Raw genomic sequence first — 15,448 nt, 5'->3', positions numbered from 1 at the left:
GCTTAAAGAGGGGAAGAGGAGGGAGGGAGAGAGAGAAACATTGATGTGAGAGAAACATCGATCGGTTGCCTTCTGTATGTGCCCCACCAGTGATCGAACCTAAAACCCAGGTATGTGCCTGACTGGGAATCGAACTGGCAACCTTTCAGTGCACAGGTCAATGCTCCACCAACTGAGCCACTCCAGTTGGGCTATTCTTTTATTAACCAGATTTCTTGAGCACTGGTTATGTCTCAGTTTTAGGCACTGGGAATGAATGAGTGGTGATCCAAACAAAGGAACACTTCTGCCCTTGTGGAGCTCACATCTCCTTCTTCTTCTTTTTTTAAAAAAAATATTTTTATTGAGTCTATTTCAGACAGGAAGGGAGAGGGAGAGAGAGATAGAAACATCAATGATGAGAGAGAATCATTGATCGGCTGCCTCCTGCACGCCTCATACTGGGAATCAAGCCCCAAACCCGGGCATATGCCCTGACTGGGAATCGAACCCGTGACCTCCAGGTTCATAGGTCGACGCTCAACCACTGAGCCACACAAGCCAGGCTCACATTTCTCTCAGGGCCACCCACAGCAGGTCTGGGCTCTGGTGGGGGAAATCTGAAGGGTGCCCTAGCTCTTGACAGACATCCTAGGCAGCTGGAGCCACCCTCCGCTTCACCTGGCTCCCTCTGCTGGGCTCCCTTTCCCCTTTCAGAGGCGTGATTTGAAAATGAGTAAAATATGGTATGTTAGAACGTCATAAGTGCCAAGGAGAAAGATAAAGCAGCTAAGTGGGACAGGGAGAAGGCTGCAGTTTTAGACGGGGTGCCAGGAAAGGCCCCACTGAGAAGGGAAGACTGAAGGAAGGACCCACAGGAGGTGCGGAATCCGCTGTCAACTCTCTGGGGGAAGAGCATTCATTCCCTGAGGCAAGGTGAGTGCAAAGCTCTGGGGCAGGAGTACTTGGCATGGTCCACAGCACCGGAGGCCAGGGCAGTCAGCCTTGGCTGAGGGCGGGCAGAGATGGGCATCAGGCCCTGCGCCACTGGAAAGGCTTTGCGGTTTGCGCTGGTTGCATTGAGACATAGGTTTTGAACGGAGGCAATCTGATTTGAGAGGGAGGTGGGGCACCTTCCCCCCTCCCACCTAGGACTGTCCCACATACAAAACCTTTGCTAATAGTGTCTGCACAGGGGCTGTCGGAGGAACCGAAGAGCCCTGGGCACCTGAACTGAATAAAGGGCGGCGAGGGGACAGAGGCAGGACGCTCTTGGTCGTTCATTGCAAGGCTCGTTTTTTTTTCAGAGACTTGTCTGAATTTTATGTAGCTCTTAGGCTGGTGAAAACAGAACCTTTTGTATCTCTGTTTCCTTGGCAAAGACCCATCTGCTTTATCCTGATCAATAGGTTATTCAGTAACTGCCTTTCCTGCTTCCTCCCCATTCGCTGCTTCTTTGAAATAAGAAGTGAGAATTTCCCTCACCAGTAAGTCCTTACATGTTGAACTGGATTGCGTTTGTGTGCTGGTGCTCCCTGGAAAACCCAACTCTCTTACCCTGACGGTGTTTTAACTACTCTTCTTCCTACCTGCAGATAAGCCGGTTTTCCTTATGGTAACCGCGGCACCTGGCTGATGAGCAGGGCGTTGAGGCCACCGAGTGAGGCCGGGGCGCAGACCTGGGAAGCGGAGGACGATGACATGGCAGAAGGCGACTTAGGGTACGGCCTCGGGAGAAGGCCGGGCGGTATTTATGAAGTGCCAGTTTCACACTTGGTCACATCTAGAAGAAGATCAGATGAGACGAACTGTAGCCCTCCCCTGTCTCCCAGGAAGGGGGAAGAAAGAAGTGGTGCTGTTTGTCGGCGTCCCAGGCCTCAAGGCACATACCATGAAGGGCCCAGGACCCCCCATCACAGACGACACAGTAGCACTGGTAAGAATGCGTATCCCCACCTCCCTCCCCACACAGGACAGTGGTCACCAGAGTGCATTTTAGAGATGTTTCTCTATTCACCTCTTGAGATTGGTGATGGTTCAAAAGTAATTGATGTCTCTATTTCCAAGAATTGTTCAAATTGCAAAGTACACTAGTTATTCTGCATTAATACACACATGTTAGTTATATCAGTGAATAATTACCTACCTTGCTTTTTTTGTTTGTGATATAGTGGTAGACTTCATGTATTCCTTTTTTTTTTAATTCAAAAAATATTCATTGGGTACCTATTAGGTTCCTGGGACAGTTCTAAGCTCTGGGAATAACATCATTGAACAAAATTGTCCAAGGCCCTAACTGTAGTCTAGGAGACAGAATAAACCTACAAATCAGCAGCTGTATAACATCAGGCAGTGGTAAGTGAAGGGATAGTGAGTGATTGGAGAGGCTGGGACACTGCTATTTTAGGCAAAGGTCAGGGGAGGCCTGCTAAGGAGGTGACATTTGAGCAGGCAAGCCCAGTGCTTATCTGGGGAAGGAGTGTTACCAGCAGAACACACAAGTTTCTGCTTATTTTAGGGATGTCATGAAATTCTCAAAAATTAGAAAAACAAAATTAATCTTGCCCAGCTGGTGTGGCTCAGTGGTTGAGCATTCTTGACCCATGAACCAGGAGGTCATGATTCCATTCCCTGTCAGGGCACATGCCTGGGTTGTGGTCCCAGGCCCCAGTAGGGGGTGTGCAGGAGTCAGCTGATCAGTGATCCTCTCTCATCATTGATGTTTCTATCTCTCTCTCCCTCTCCCTGAAATAAATAAAAACATATTTTTAAAACACAAAAAATTAATCTTCACTTATTATAACTAAAAATAAATTAAGCTGTACATTAAGGAAAGAATAAAATGCAGATCATACTGTGATAGAATGGTACAACTGCACAGCGTTTGGGAACCCAAGGATGAGGCCTATGCCTGCGCCGTGGTACAGCTTTTGTGACTGTATCTTTTGTAATCCACATTGTAAAACTTCCCCACCAAAGTGAAACAAACACACATTAGAACAACACAAAAGTAACTTAAGAAACATGATTTTAGATTTACAAACAACATGTTGTAGTTGGGGATCTATCCCTATCCTACAAAATCCTTTTTGAAATTAGGATGGGATTATTTATATATTTTTCTCCCAATTTCTTATCATGCATAGGAATGCATACTATTTTGCAAGCAAGATGTTGAAAACTGAATATGATGCTTTGTAAAAACATGGGGAAACCACTGGGATAGAAACGAGATGCAATAGCAATAGTATGAGCTCTTGTTTTGTTGGGTTATGGGCTTTTATCTTTTATCAAAGTTGACCTGATCTTAGGTAAGAATGTTGTGTGAGTTTCCTAATAGGTTGTTTCCAAATTACCAGAAATTTAATGGTTTAAAACAAAAGACATTTATTATCTTACAGTTCTGTAGATAGTCAGAAGTCCCAAGCAGGTCTCACTGGGCTAAAATCAAGCCATCGACAGGGCTGCCTTCCTTCTGGAAGCTCTAGGGGAGAAGCCGTTCCCTGGCCTTTTCCAGCTTCTAGGCCGCCTGCATTTCTTGGCCATGGTCCCCTTGCCCCATCTTCAAAGCCAGCAGTGGCTGGTGAGAGTCTGACACTGACTCTCCTGCCTTCCTCTTTCATTGATAAGGACCCTGTGAGGACATTGGACCCACCTGGGTAACCCATGGTACTCTTCCATCTCCAAGTACATCCCATCTGCAAAGTCCTTTTTGCTATGTATTCACAGGTTATGGGGATTAGGATGTGGGCATTGTTGGGGGCCATTGTTCTGCCTACCACAAGTATTAATAAAACAGAACTTGTCATTGTCCATCCAATGTTACTTTTGTCCCTCCTTTAAAACTTTGTATCATCAGAGTAAAAACATGAAGTAGGTTTTACCTTGGATACTGTCATGTTGATGAAAATTCAGAATAGCAAAGGAAAAAATTGTTTTGAGAAAATTTTAATATTCCTCAAAATATTCTTTCTAATTTTCTTCTTTTCCTCCCACTTGTAACTTGCCACTTTAACGTTTTCCTGTTGCCAGTGAGACCACAATGAAAATGAAGCTCCTGGAAAGCTCAGTGTTATGTCTCAGTTGATCACATAAGGAGAGAATAATTGAAGTTATAGGAGACTGCTAGTCATTCTTGTTGGAAAGAAATTAAATTCAGGTTATTTCTTAGGTATTCATATCACTACATTGATCAAATTTAAGCCAACACCAAAACTTATTTAGTTCATTCACCAACATTCATGTGTTTTTGTATTGTGTTTGTATAGTAGTAATATGTAGTAACTGACCCAATTATTAACAACAGTTTTTTTAAAATATATTTTTATTGATTTCAGAGAAGAAGGGAGAGGGAGAGAGAGATAGAAACATGGATGATGAGAGAGAATCATTGATTGGCTGCCTCCTGCACGCCTCCTACTGGGGATTGGGCCTGTAACACAGGCATGTTCCCTTGATTGGAATCGAACCCAGGACTCTTCAGTGTGCAGGCCGATGCTCTATCCACTGAGCCAAACCAGCTAAGGCAACAACAGTTTTATTTTAGAGTCCTTCTTAAAAGTCTTTTTATTCAAAGTAAAGGGTGTCCCAAAATTCACGCAAGAAGTAATTTTGATAGAAAACATAGAATTATAATTAAAAATTGTAAATTTTTTATTGATTTATAAAGTATACAGTATAGGGTTATGTGGCATGTATGCACTCTTTTGTTATTGCCTGAGTAGCCGTATTCTCGAAGAAGAATGGTCCGAAGATGCTTCCAGCCCAAAATCCGCACCAAACAGCGACACGTTGTGGATGCATTTGTTTCTCAACAATCACTCGTGGATTTTCTGAACCCCAAATGTGACAATTTTGTCGATTAACCAAGCCATCAAGATGAAAATGAGCCTCATCGAAATTCAGCCACATTTATGCAAAACAGTCATGGAAAATTTCAACAAAAGAGTGCGTATGTGCCAGCAAAGCCGTGGAGGCCATTTACCCGATGTGCTATTCCATACATAACCCTATACTGTATACTTTATGAATCAATGAAAAAATTACAATTTTTCATTATAAACCTGTGTTTTCTATCAAAATTACTTCTTGCGTGAATTTTGGGACACCCTTTATGTATCTCTTCATTTGTGAAATATTTTAAGCTACTTATTTTTATCATTTTTTGGTTTATTACAATTCTCTTTGCAATTTAGGGGAAATCTATATTTGATAATTTGTAAACAAATGTCCTTATATTACTAGTTAAAGCAAATGTGTTTTTTTTCTAATAGATTCTAATTCGGAATTGCCAAATGTAGAGTTAAAGCAACGTCTTGATGAAGCATTAGAGGTGGGTACTCTAACATAAAAATTCTCATGGGAATAAAGGCCCACTGGTAGATATTTTGTTTAAGGAATCCTAAAATTGTGTGGAAGGCAAATGTTGGCTTTCCAGATATTGCGAAGGAGCCATGTGGTGAAACTATGAGCTGGCTCCTGAGTTTCTTATCCTCCTCATCTCTCAAAAAGGCTCTTTACTTAAATATGCCCTCCAGTTCTCCTCCCCACCCCCACCCCTATCCCCCCATCCCCCCGCCCACTACTACTTCTCGAATCTTCTGGAGAAAATAGTTACCACTTCTTTCCATCTGTCTTTTCTGGCTTGAAATAACCTGACTTACTTTAACCTCTTTGAAGTCAAAAGACCAGAAAGTTTGCCAGGTGGCCGAGGAGGTGGCTCCTCCTGCTGGGAGTAGGGGTTCCTGGGGGGTAGGGTGCCTTTCCTGTGGGAAGCAGGAAGCCTGTCTTCGTGTGTTTGTGACTCCTGTGAAAGCCGCTGTACTGTTTCCTGCGGCTGCTGAAACAACGTGCCACACGCTCTGGGCTTAAAACAACAGATTTATTCTCTCAGCTCCGGAGGCCAGAAATCCAAAATCAAGGTGTGTGTGTGTGGGTGCATATTCCCTCTGAGAGGTCTGGAGGGGAATCCTGTCCCTCTTCCTAGCTTCCCGACAATGCTTGCTCCTGGCATTCCTTGGCTCGCGGGAGCATCACTCTAGTTTCCGCGTCTGTCGTCATTTGGCCTTGTCCCCTGTGTGTCCGTGTCCAGATTTTTCTTGTTTTATAAGGACACCAGTCATTGGGGTTTACCCTAATCCAACCTGACCTCATTTTAACTTGATTACATCTGCAAAGACTATTTCCAAATAAGGTCACAGTCACACTATCAGGAGTTAGAACTTGAACATTTCTTTTGGGGGGACACAATTCAACCAATAATAACTACTGTTGCTTTGTGAACACTCGTGTTTCTTTTATGTGGTCTAAGGAATTCTTTTTTTCTTTCAAATTCTTAGCTGTGTGGCCTAGATGCGTAAAAGCAAAAGATTTGGGTTTTGAGTTACAAATAGCACCTGGTAGTGAGGCTCTCAATTTTTGTCTGTCTGGTCCACTTATAGAGCCCATAGGAATTTCCAACCTCATTTATAAGGTCAGAGTGCATTCAGTCAAACTGAATATGGAACTTAAATGTAGACTATCAAATTGATCATTTGGGATTGCCGATAAGAAGACTCATTTTATTTCTCTCCTCAGGAGGTAGAAAATTTAAAAACTGAACTGGAGGCCTCTCAAAGACAACTGGAAGGTAAAGAGGCAGCACTGAAAATTCTTCAAAGCATGGTAAGAAGTTTTTTTAAAACTTCCATCACATTTCAGTACTCAGTTGTATGGTTTTAGCTTTTAAAACAAAAGTAGCAGTGCTTAAGATAATTGAGTTTCTTTTTGAGGTCTAGACTTTTTTAACAGTTTTATTGAGGTATAATTTACATGCTATAAAATTCACTTGTAAGCATACAGTTCATTTTTACTAAACTGAAGTTATACAACCATCACCACAATCTAATTTTAGAACATTTTCAACACCCCAAAAAGGAACTACATACACATTAGGAGTCACTTCCCATTCCCATCCATAATCTACCTTCTGTCTTATAGATTTGTCTTTTCTATTTCCCATCAATAGAATCATAGAATATGTGCCTGGATTCTTTTGCACCTGACTCTTTTAGGTAGCATGCTTTCAAAGTTCAAGCATCGTATAGACTGTGTCAGCACTTTCTTCCTTTTTATTGCCAAATAATATTCCATTATACAGGTTTGGCACATTTTGTTTATTTTTTTTATCCGTTCACCAGTTGATGGGCATTTGGGTTTCCATTCTTTGGACGTTTTGAATGTCTGTGTACAAGTCTGTGTGCAAATCCTTTCGTGCATGCTCACATTCATTGGGGATGACCCAAACCAAGATCTTCTGACTTCTGAACTATCAAATACTCCACAAAAGGTGGTCTCTGTGGAAATTCTCATCTCAAATTACTTTTCTGTTGTCTTACAATAAAAATGTTAGCCCTAACCGGTTTGGCTCAGTGGATAGAACGTCGGCCTGTGGACTGAAGGGTCCCAGGTTCGATTCCAGTCAAAGGCATGTACCTTGGTTGCGGGCACATCCCCAGTAGGGGGTGTGGAGGAGGCAGCTGATCGATGTTTCTCTCTCATCAATGTTTCTGACTCTCTATCCTTCTCCCCTTCCTCTCTATAAAAAACCAATAAAATATATTAAAAAAAATAAAATAAAAATGTTAACTTCATCATGCCTATAGGAGTGATTAGAAATTTTATTTGTACTGATATGATTTTTATTGTTCTTAGGCAATATTTGGCAAAGCCACAAGTCATACCCAGGCAATATTTCAAAAAACTGTGGACGAAAAGAGATCCTTGGAGAAGGTATTTGCATTTTTAGCAAAGATGTAGTTAATCCAACAAGCTCTCAAACAGAATTTCCTTAAAGGTCACCTGATCAATGGATATGTTGTTTGTGCACACCCTCTGCTAGGTGTGCTTCACTTCATATGGTTCCTTCCCCTTTGGAGCTTATAATCCAGATTGTCAAATGGGCAAAGACGGTTTCTTTTATTTCCTCATTTTAAGGTATTAGGAGGCCTGCCAAGTTGACACTTCCTATTTTTCTTCTTTTCTTTATCTGCTTCCAGAGCCTGCCTTTGTCTGGCCACCTGATCTTCACTAAAACAGTAGTTAGGTATCACCCTTGAAGGTCCTGTTCCTGTGCTGGTAGTACTCTCCCTTGATGAAACGGTCCTGGGTGCAGACTTCCAGGAGTGTATTTTGCTTGTGGAGTCTGCATGGGTTAGGGCAGTGGTCGGCAAACTCATTAGTCAACAGAGCCAAATATCAACAGTACAACGATTGAAATTTCTTTTGAGAGCCAAATTTTTTAAACTTAAACTATATAGGTAGGTACATTGTTATTACCTCAATTAGGGTACTCCTAAGGCTTAGAAAGAGCCACACTCAAGGGGCCAAAGAGCCGCATGTGGCTCGAGAGCCGCAGTTTGCCGACCACGGGGTTAGAGGGTTCGGGGGGAATGATGAGAAATCTAGGTTTGGACCAGCAAATTGTTAACCTAAACAATTTTAAATTTCTCCTATAGTAAGCAAGCTTTGGTAAAGCTCTTTTGAGTGCTAAAGAGGTATGTTATGTGTGTTTACAAACGTCATACTCTTTTTGATCAATACTTAGTTTTTTTCCTCTTGAACCTATTTCTGTGAAATGATTATATTATTTAGTTCAGCTAGTCACAATGTCCTGAAATGCTATTTTCTTTCTATAGGAAATAAATTCCTTGCAGTGGAAAATAGAATTTGATCAGAATAGAATAAAAAATATAGAGGAAACTTGGACCCAAAAATATGACAGGTTTGTATATTACTATTCTATAGTTTTTCTTTGTGAATCTTTAAAATGTTTGTAATTCAAATGTAGCTTAGGCCTTCTTCTTCCTTGAGCTAACTCCATGTCTTTCTGTTAGTTTTAATTTTCTTGTTTAAAAAATAGTATAAACTGTATTTTTATTATTTGTTATGTTTTTATTGATTTTAGAGAGAGAGGAAGAAACCTCAATTGGCTGCCTTCTGCACAGCCCCTACTGGGGATCCCGCCTGAAACTCGGGTGTGTGCCCTGGCTAGGAATCGGACCAGTGACCTCTTGGTACATGGGACTAATCTCAACAGAGCCATACTGGCCGGGCTAAACTGTATTTTAATTTTTTTACTTTTTTTTTGTTATTCCTCACTTGAAGATATTTTTCCATTCATTTTTAGGGAAAGTGGGAGAGAGAGGGAAGACAGAGAGAAATACCAATGTGAGAGAAACACATCGATTGGTTGCCTCCTGCACGAGCCCTGACCAGGGCCCAGGCTGGGGAGGAGCCTGCAAGTTAGGTACGTACCCTTGACCGGAATTGAACCCAGGATCCTTTGGTCCACAGGCCGACGCTCTATCCACTGACCCAAACTAGCTAGGGCTAAACTGTATTTTTAAAAACAATGTAAGAGTCATTGTTTCCCAAGTTATTTTAGCATTGATACTATTTTTTCAAACAAAATCTTTTGATCAACTCTTTCATTAGTGTGAATTTAATTTTAATTTTTTAATCCTCACCCAAGGATATGTTTATTAAACTGAATTAAAACTTCAGTAAAGAGAATGAATATTCAAAATGGTTGCCTTAGAGCTATTTCTGGTTCTGATTTTTTCTGAGCTGTACTGAAGGGTTTAGAGTATGTACAAAACCTTTCCACACTCCTTTAAACTGTCTTTATTTTGTAACATCTAAATTCTAGACTTTTGAAGTAGGAAAAATTATATTTATTTTTTTGTGCTCTAAGGGATGAAAACATTCTGATATAAGTACAAAGTGTTAATATTTTAGTTATTTGGTGGTTACTTTTTTCCCAGGCTAAACTGTGAAAATGCAGTCCTCAAAGAGACTTTGAAACTAAAAACAGAAGAAATTAAAATGCTGAAGTCTGAAAATGCAAGTAAGAGTGGTATTTTGATGATTCTTTTAAAATATTATGTTAAAAGATTCATTTTATATAGTGTCCTATGTTAATAACATACACATCAATAGAGATGAAGTGCTAATATTTAGAAGTAATATATTCTAAGAATAATAGAAGAAATGCATCACTTAGGTGTTTTTAATTTTAAAAATGTTTTAGGTAAAAGTCATGTAACAAAATTACCATTTAAAAGTGAATAATTCTTGCCCTAGGGCCACCCCTCTGTGTTGTTAAGGGTCAACTGCAAATGTAAAAAATTCATGGCCAAGGGCACATGCCCAGGTTGTGGGCTCGATCCCCTACAGGGGGTGAGTAGGAGGCAGCCAATCAATGATTCCCTGTCATCATTGATGTTTCTATCTCTCTCTCCCTCTCCCTTCTTCTCTGAAATCAATAAAAATACATTACCAAAAAAAAAAAATAAAAGTGAACAATTCTCAGGGGGAGGGGATGGGTGGAGGTGGGAGAGGGTGTATGGGGGATAAATGGTGATAAAAAAATAAAATAAATAAAAGTGAACAATTCATCCTCCCGGGGCTACGCCTGTCTGAGCGTCGCTAAAAAAAAGAAAAAGAAAAAAAAAGAAGAAAAAAAAAGTGAACAATTCAATTGCTAATTACAAAATACTCACAGGTAAGTAAGTCATAGGAAAGTCAATAATATTGTGATAACTATGTATGGTGCCAGTTGGGGAACTAGAATTATCAGGGGACACTCTGTACAGTATATGATTGTCTAACCACTAAGCATACACCCCAAACCAATACATAATAATAAATAATTTTTTAAAAAATATATTTTATTGATTTTTTACAGAGAGGAAGGGAGAGGGATAGAGAGCTAGAAACATCGATGAGAGAGAAACATTGATTTCTTGCCCTACTGGGGATGTGCCCGCAACCTAGGTACATGCCCTTGACCGGAATTGAACCTGGGACCCTTCAGTCCACAGGCCAACGCGCTATCCACTGAGCCAAACTGGTCAGGGCATAATAAATAATTTTAAAAAGTGGAACCATCTAGCTCCATAACATTTCCATCATTCTAAAATAAAACCTCAAACCTATTACAAATTTCTCCCTATTTCTCCTTTATCATTTAGCTTTTATACTCCGTGTAAAATAAATGGTAGAGCACCTGATGTTTGAGGAACCTGAGTAGGTGTAGGTTCTCTTGGGACACTAGTAGGGAAAGTTTGTAAATATATAGTTATTTAACATTAGTTTCTTTCATAAGTGTCTTCTGTAACTTTATCACTAATACGATCATCCTTAATTTTTCAAGATGATATTTGACTCACTAAGAATTAGAAATTTTTTACATTTGCAGTTGACCCTTAACAACACAGAGGGGTGGCCCTAGCCAGTTTGGCTCAGTGGATAGAGCATTGGCCTGTGGACTCAAGGGTCCCAGGTTCACTTCTGGTCAAGGGCACATGCCTGGGTTGTGGGCTCCATCCCCAGTGGGGGGTGTGCAGGAGGCAGCCAATCAAGGATTCTCTCTCATTATTGATGTTTCTATCTCTCTCCCTCTCCCTTCCTCTCTGATATCAAGGAAAATATATATTTTTAAAAATCTTTAAAATAAACAACACGGGGGGCGGTTGGGGCATCAACCTCCGTGCAGTCAAAAACTCACATATAACTTCTGACTCCCTGAAAATTAAGTCATCCATCTATATTTGTGGGGGATTGGTTCCAGAACCCACTATAAGGGAGACCAAATACTTGTATGCTCACATTCCCCATATAAAATGGTATGGAGCCCATGCTGGTTTGGCTCAGTGGATAGAGTGTCGGCCTGTGGACTGAATGGTCCCAGGTTCGATTCCAGTCGGGGGCACATGCCTGGGTTGCATTGCGGGCTCGATCCCCAGTAGGAGGCATGCAGGAGGCAACCAATCAATGATTCTCTCATCATTGATGTTCCTATCTCTTTCTCCCTCTCCTTTCCTCTCTGAAATCAATAAAATATATTTAAAAGAAAACATTCCAGTGATCCAAACTCCATCAGATTTTTTTATTAAGAATTTTCACAAGAGGATTTCAAATCATTTAGAACATTTCTGCTAGTTACTGGAGAGCAGAAAACGGTACCTTCTCCCCTCTTGTTGCAGGGTGGAGTGGGAGGGAGGATGGGGAGGGGTTGTCATGAGCAGCTTCTGTCTGGAGTACTAACTTAACACAGGAGAAATCTCTGCTCAAATCACTGGTACAGAGAAGCACCGTGTGTGTGTTCTCACCCGGGGCATCGCCACAACTCACGCAACTACACTAGGAAAAGTGCCTCTCTCAGGCCATGACCCGATTCAGAACTTATTTTTGTCCCCTTCAAGCCACCACTTTTTTTAAAAAATATATATTTTATTGATTTTTTACAGAGAGGAAGGGAGAGAGATAGAGAGTTAGAAACATCGATGAGAGAGAATCATCGATCAGCTGCCTCCTGCACATCTCCTACTGGGGATATGCCCGCAACCCAGGTACACGCCCTTGACCAGAATCGAACCTGGGACCTCTCAGTCCGCAGGCCGACGCTCTATCCACTGAGCCAAACCGGTTTCGGCCAAGCCACCACTTTAAAATAGTTTCTGTTCAGAAGGGAGAATCAATATCTTCTCTTAGAATTTTATAAAAAGTTGGTACCACCTTAATATTCTTAAAACACTTTAATATTGCCCTAACCGGTTTGGCTCAGTTGATAGAGCATCGGCCTGCGGACTGAAGGATCCCAGGTTCGATTCCGGTCAAGGGCATGTACCTGGGTTGCGGACACATCCCCAGTGGGGGGTGTGCAGGAGGCAGCTGAATCAATGTTTCTCTTTCATCAATGTTTCTAACTCTATTCCTCTCCCTCTCTCTTCCTCTCTGTAAAAAATCAATAAAATATATATTTTTTTAAAAACACACACACTTTAATATTCTTTCATTAATTTTTGTCGTAAGGTAGCTCATTATATAAGGGATGTGTGGTGGGGGGAAGTGCACACATATACACCCGACTCTTGAACAACACGGGTTTGAACTGCGTGGGTCCACTTATACACCAATTTTTTCAATAAACATACAGTTGACCCTCCTTTTCCCTGGATTTTGCATCTGGTTATTTAACCAACCTCAGATGGAAACACTGTTTTCAATCCATAGTTGGGAATCCATGGATATGGAGGGCTGATTGTATGCATTGTTCCACATCATTTTATTTTATCAAAGTTGATCTGATCAACTTTGGTCCACAGGCCGAAGTGGACCTCCTGTCCACCCCCTTACTGGGGATCGAGCCCACAACTTGGGCATGTGCCCTTGACCAGAATTGAACCCGGGACCCTTCAGTCTGCAGGCCGATGCTCTATTCACTGAGCCAAACCAGCTAGGGCGGATTGCTGGTACATTTGACAAAAAACAAATATGATTATCTCTGGTTATCTCACTATCTGGTTATCTCACTACAACGTCTCTAACTTGCCTTTGTATATTTTCTCTTTGAAAATGCTACAAATTTTCCGAGTAAATGAAGACTAGACTTAGGTTGCAAAGTTAAGATACTTCCACTTAGAAGTAATAACATTTTACCTAGTGTTACACATGTATTCTCTCACTCCATCCATACCCACTATTCTATCAGATTTTCTGGATGGGGCCAAATTTTGTGGGCAATGCCTGTTGTATATGCATTGCTTGTAAGGAATGAGTATAGATGTTGATGTAACAAGATTAGGTGAGACCAGAGTTCGCCCTCATAACTAACACTTTCTTGTATGGCCCTTCCTAGGCTTGAATCAACAGTATTTGGAAGCCCTTGCTATGCTTGAAATCAAACAGCAGAAGATGGTTCAGGAAAACATGTGCGATGCTAAAAGTGACTTTACAGCGTTTTCAGGCCTTGAGGTAGGTAAGCAGGTATGAAAGCTTAGGAGGATGGAAATTTTCTACTTCCCATCGTCACCATCTGTTACACATTCCAGGACAGCACCATACTTACAATTTGAGGCCCATGGGTTTGTCTAGTTCAGCTCTTGTCTTGCTGGTCCCACACCCTTCATGCATGTCATTCTTGGAGATTAAGGAATATGTTAGCCATTTACTTCCTTTTATTCCTTAGTTTTACAGTTTTAGCAGAAGCTATATTAGTAGGGCCTCACGTTATATAATCAGTGTTTTTTTTTAAAGGCGTGGACAGATGATTGCTTTTCTCATTGACATTAAAATGCATTCATTTTTGAGTATGCGACTCTCCCTGACAGGAGCCGGCAGTAATGAATGCTGGGCAGCAGGGCCAAGTCCAGTCACAGGAAGTCCACATTGTGGATGTTAATATTGACTTCACTAGGTCAAGTTCCTGCCAAAGATTCAGAATTATAGGAAACTGGTGCTAGGTTAAAGGTGATGGTGGAGAGTGAAAAGAAGGAAGGTAGAATTCCATTATATTTTTGTCCCAAGTACCAACATTCTTTCCTCGTTTGCATGTAATTAACCTTCTCTTGGATGCTGAAATGCTGGTCTCATTTTTCTTCTGTTTTTCCCCCCAATTTCTTTGAATAAAATGCTTGACTAGAAATGTGTGTGGGTATGTGTGGGTGTGCCCCTGCATTTGTGTCCAGCTAAGCAGTGTGACACTTAGAAACAGGGTAGTGCTTTTGGATTTAAAGCTTGCGGTCCTTGGAGCCTGCCTTTGTCATGGTCCTGGAGGGAGCCCCTGTTCCTGTGCCAAAATGGCGGCATCTGCTCAGAAAAGGATTCTTCAGCTCAAACAAGAGGTATCGTATTATTAGAACAGTAAAAGCCTTGGTTTTGTTTCTCTATTAATAGTAGAATAAATGGAAGTATTTTCAATTATTAGCTTCATTTTACTAGTCATTGGTGATGGATCTTATGCTTAGTTTTATAAAATAGCATTAACTTATAAACTGGATATGGTTCCAGAACACAAATAGTATTTGGCATGATACTGTAGCCACATAAAGTTGTTTGCCTAAGACTGTAGTTAATACTTCCTAAATTCTATTTCTTTTGTTTATACTGTATACTAGAGGCCTGGTGCATGAAAATTTGTGCACTCGGATGGGGGGGGGGCGGGTCCCTCAGCCTGGCCTGCACCCTCTCCCAGTATGGGACCCCTTGGGGGATGTCCACCTGCTGGCTTAGGCCTGCTCCCCAGGGATTGGGCCTAAGCTGGCAGTCAGAAATCCCTCTGGCAGCCCGGGAGCCCTCAGGGGATGTCCGACTAATGACTTAGGCCCATTCCCCGTGGGGAGTGGTCCTAAGCTGTTAGTTGGATATCCCTAGCCAGGGGTCCTCAAACTTTTTAAACAGGGGGCCAGTTCACTGTCCCTTAGACTGTTGGAGGGCCGGACTATAGTTTAAAAAAAAACTATGAACAAATTCCTATGCACACTGCACATATCTTATTTTGAAGTAAAAAAACAAAATGGGAACAAATACAATATTTGTATTTGCATGTGGCCTGCGGGCCGTAGTTTGAGGACCCCTGTCCTTAGCACTGCCACAGAGGCAGGAGAGGCTGTCCAGCGCAGCAGCAGTGGCAGGAGCCTCTTCCGCC

The 15,448-nt window shown here is 41.5% G+C and overlaps 1 protein-coding gene across 3 annotated transcripts in view; it reads left to right on the top strand.

Moving 5' to 3' along the window:
* CCDC125 (coiled-coil domain containing 125) overlaps positions 1 to 15,448 on the top strand; it is a 29,125-nt gene that overhangs the window by 6,702 nt on the left and 6,975 nt on the right. Inside the window, exons 2-10 of one of the 3 annotated variants that reach the window (XM_036308472.1) lie at positions 1,575 to 1,700; positions 1,812 to 1,915; positions 5,253 to 5,311; positions 6,556 to 6,642; positions 7,672 to 7,749; positions 8,655 to 8,740; positions 9,783 to 9,865; positions 13,661 to 13,776; positions 14,538 to 14,645. In XM_036308472.1, coding sequence (XP_036164365.1) covers positions 1,615 to 1,700; positions 1,812 to 1,915; positions 5,253 to 5,311; positions 6,556 to 6,642; positions 7,672 to 7,749; positions 8,655 to 8,740; positions 9,783 to 9,865; positions 13,661 to 13,776; positions 14,538 to 14,645 — 807 coding nt within the window. In that variant the 5' untranslated portion in view covers positions 1,575 to 1,614. Of the gene's footprint in view, positions 1 to 465; positions 916 to 1,574; positions 1,916 to 5,252; positions 5,312 to 6,555; positions 6,643 to 7,671; positions 7,750 to 8,654; positions 8,741 to 9,782; positions 9,866 to 13,660; positions 13,777 to 14,537; positions 14,646 to 15,448 lie in introns of those variants that run through there. The other 2 variants (XM_036308471.1, XM_036308470.1) reach the window with 2 other exon arrangements.

The sequence above is a fragment of the Myotis myotis genome, unplaced genomic scaffold (genome assembly GCF_014108235.1).
Source record: "Myotis myotis isolate mMyoMyo1 unplaced genomic scaffold, mMyoMyo1.p scaffold_m19_p_5, whole genome shotgun sequence".
NCBI lineage: Eukaryota > Metazoa > Chordata > Mammalia > Chiroptera > Vespertilionidae > Myotis > Myotis myotis.
This window is presented reverse-complemented; position numbering and strand designations above follow the sequence as displayed.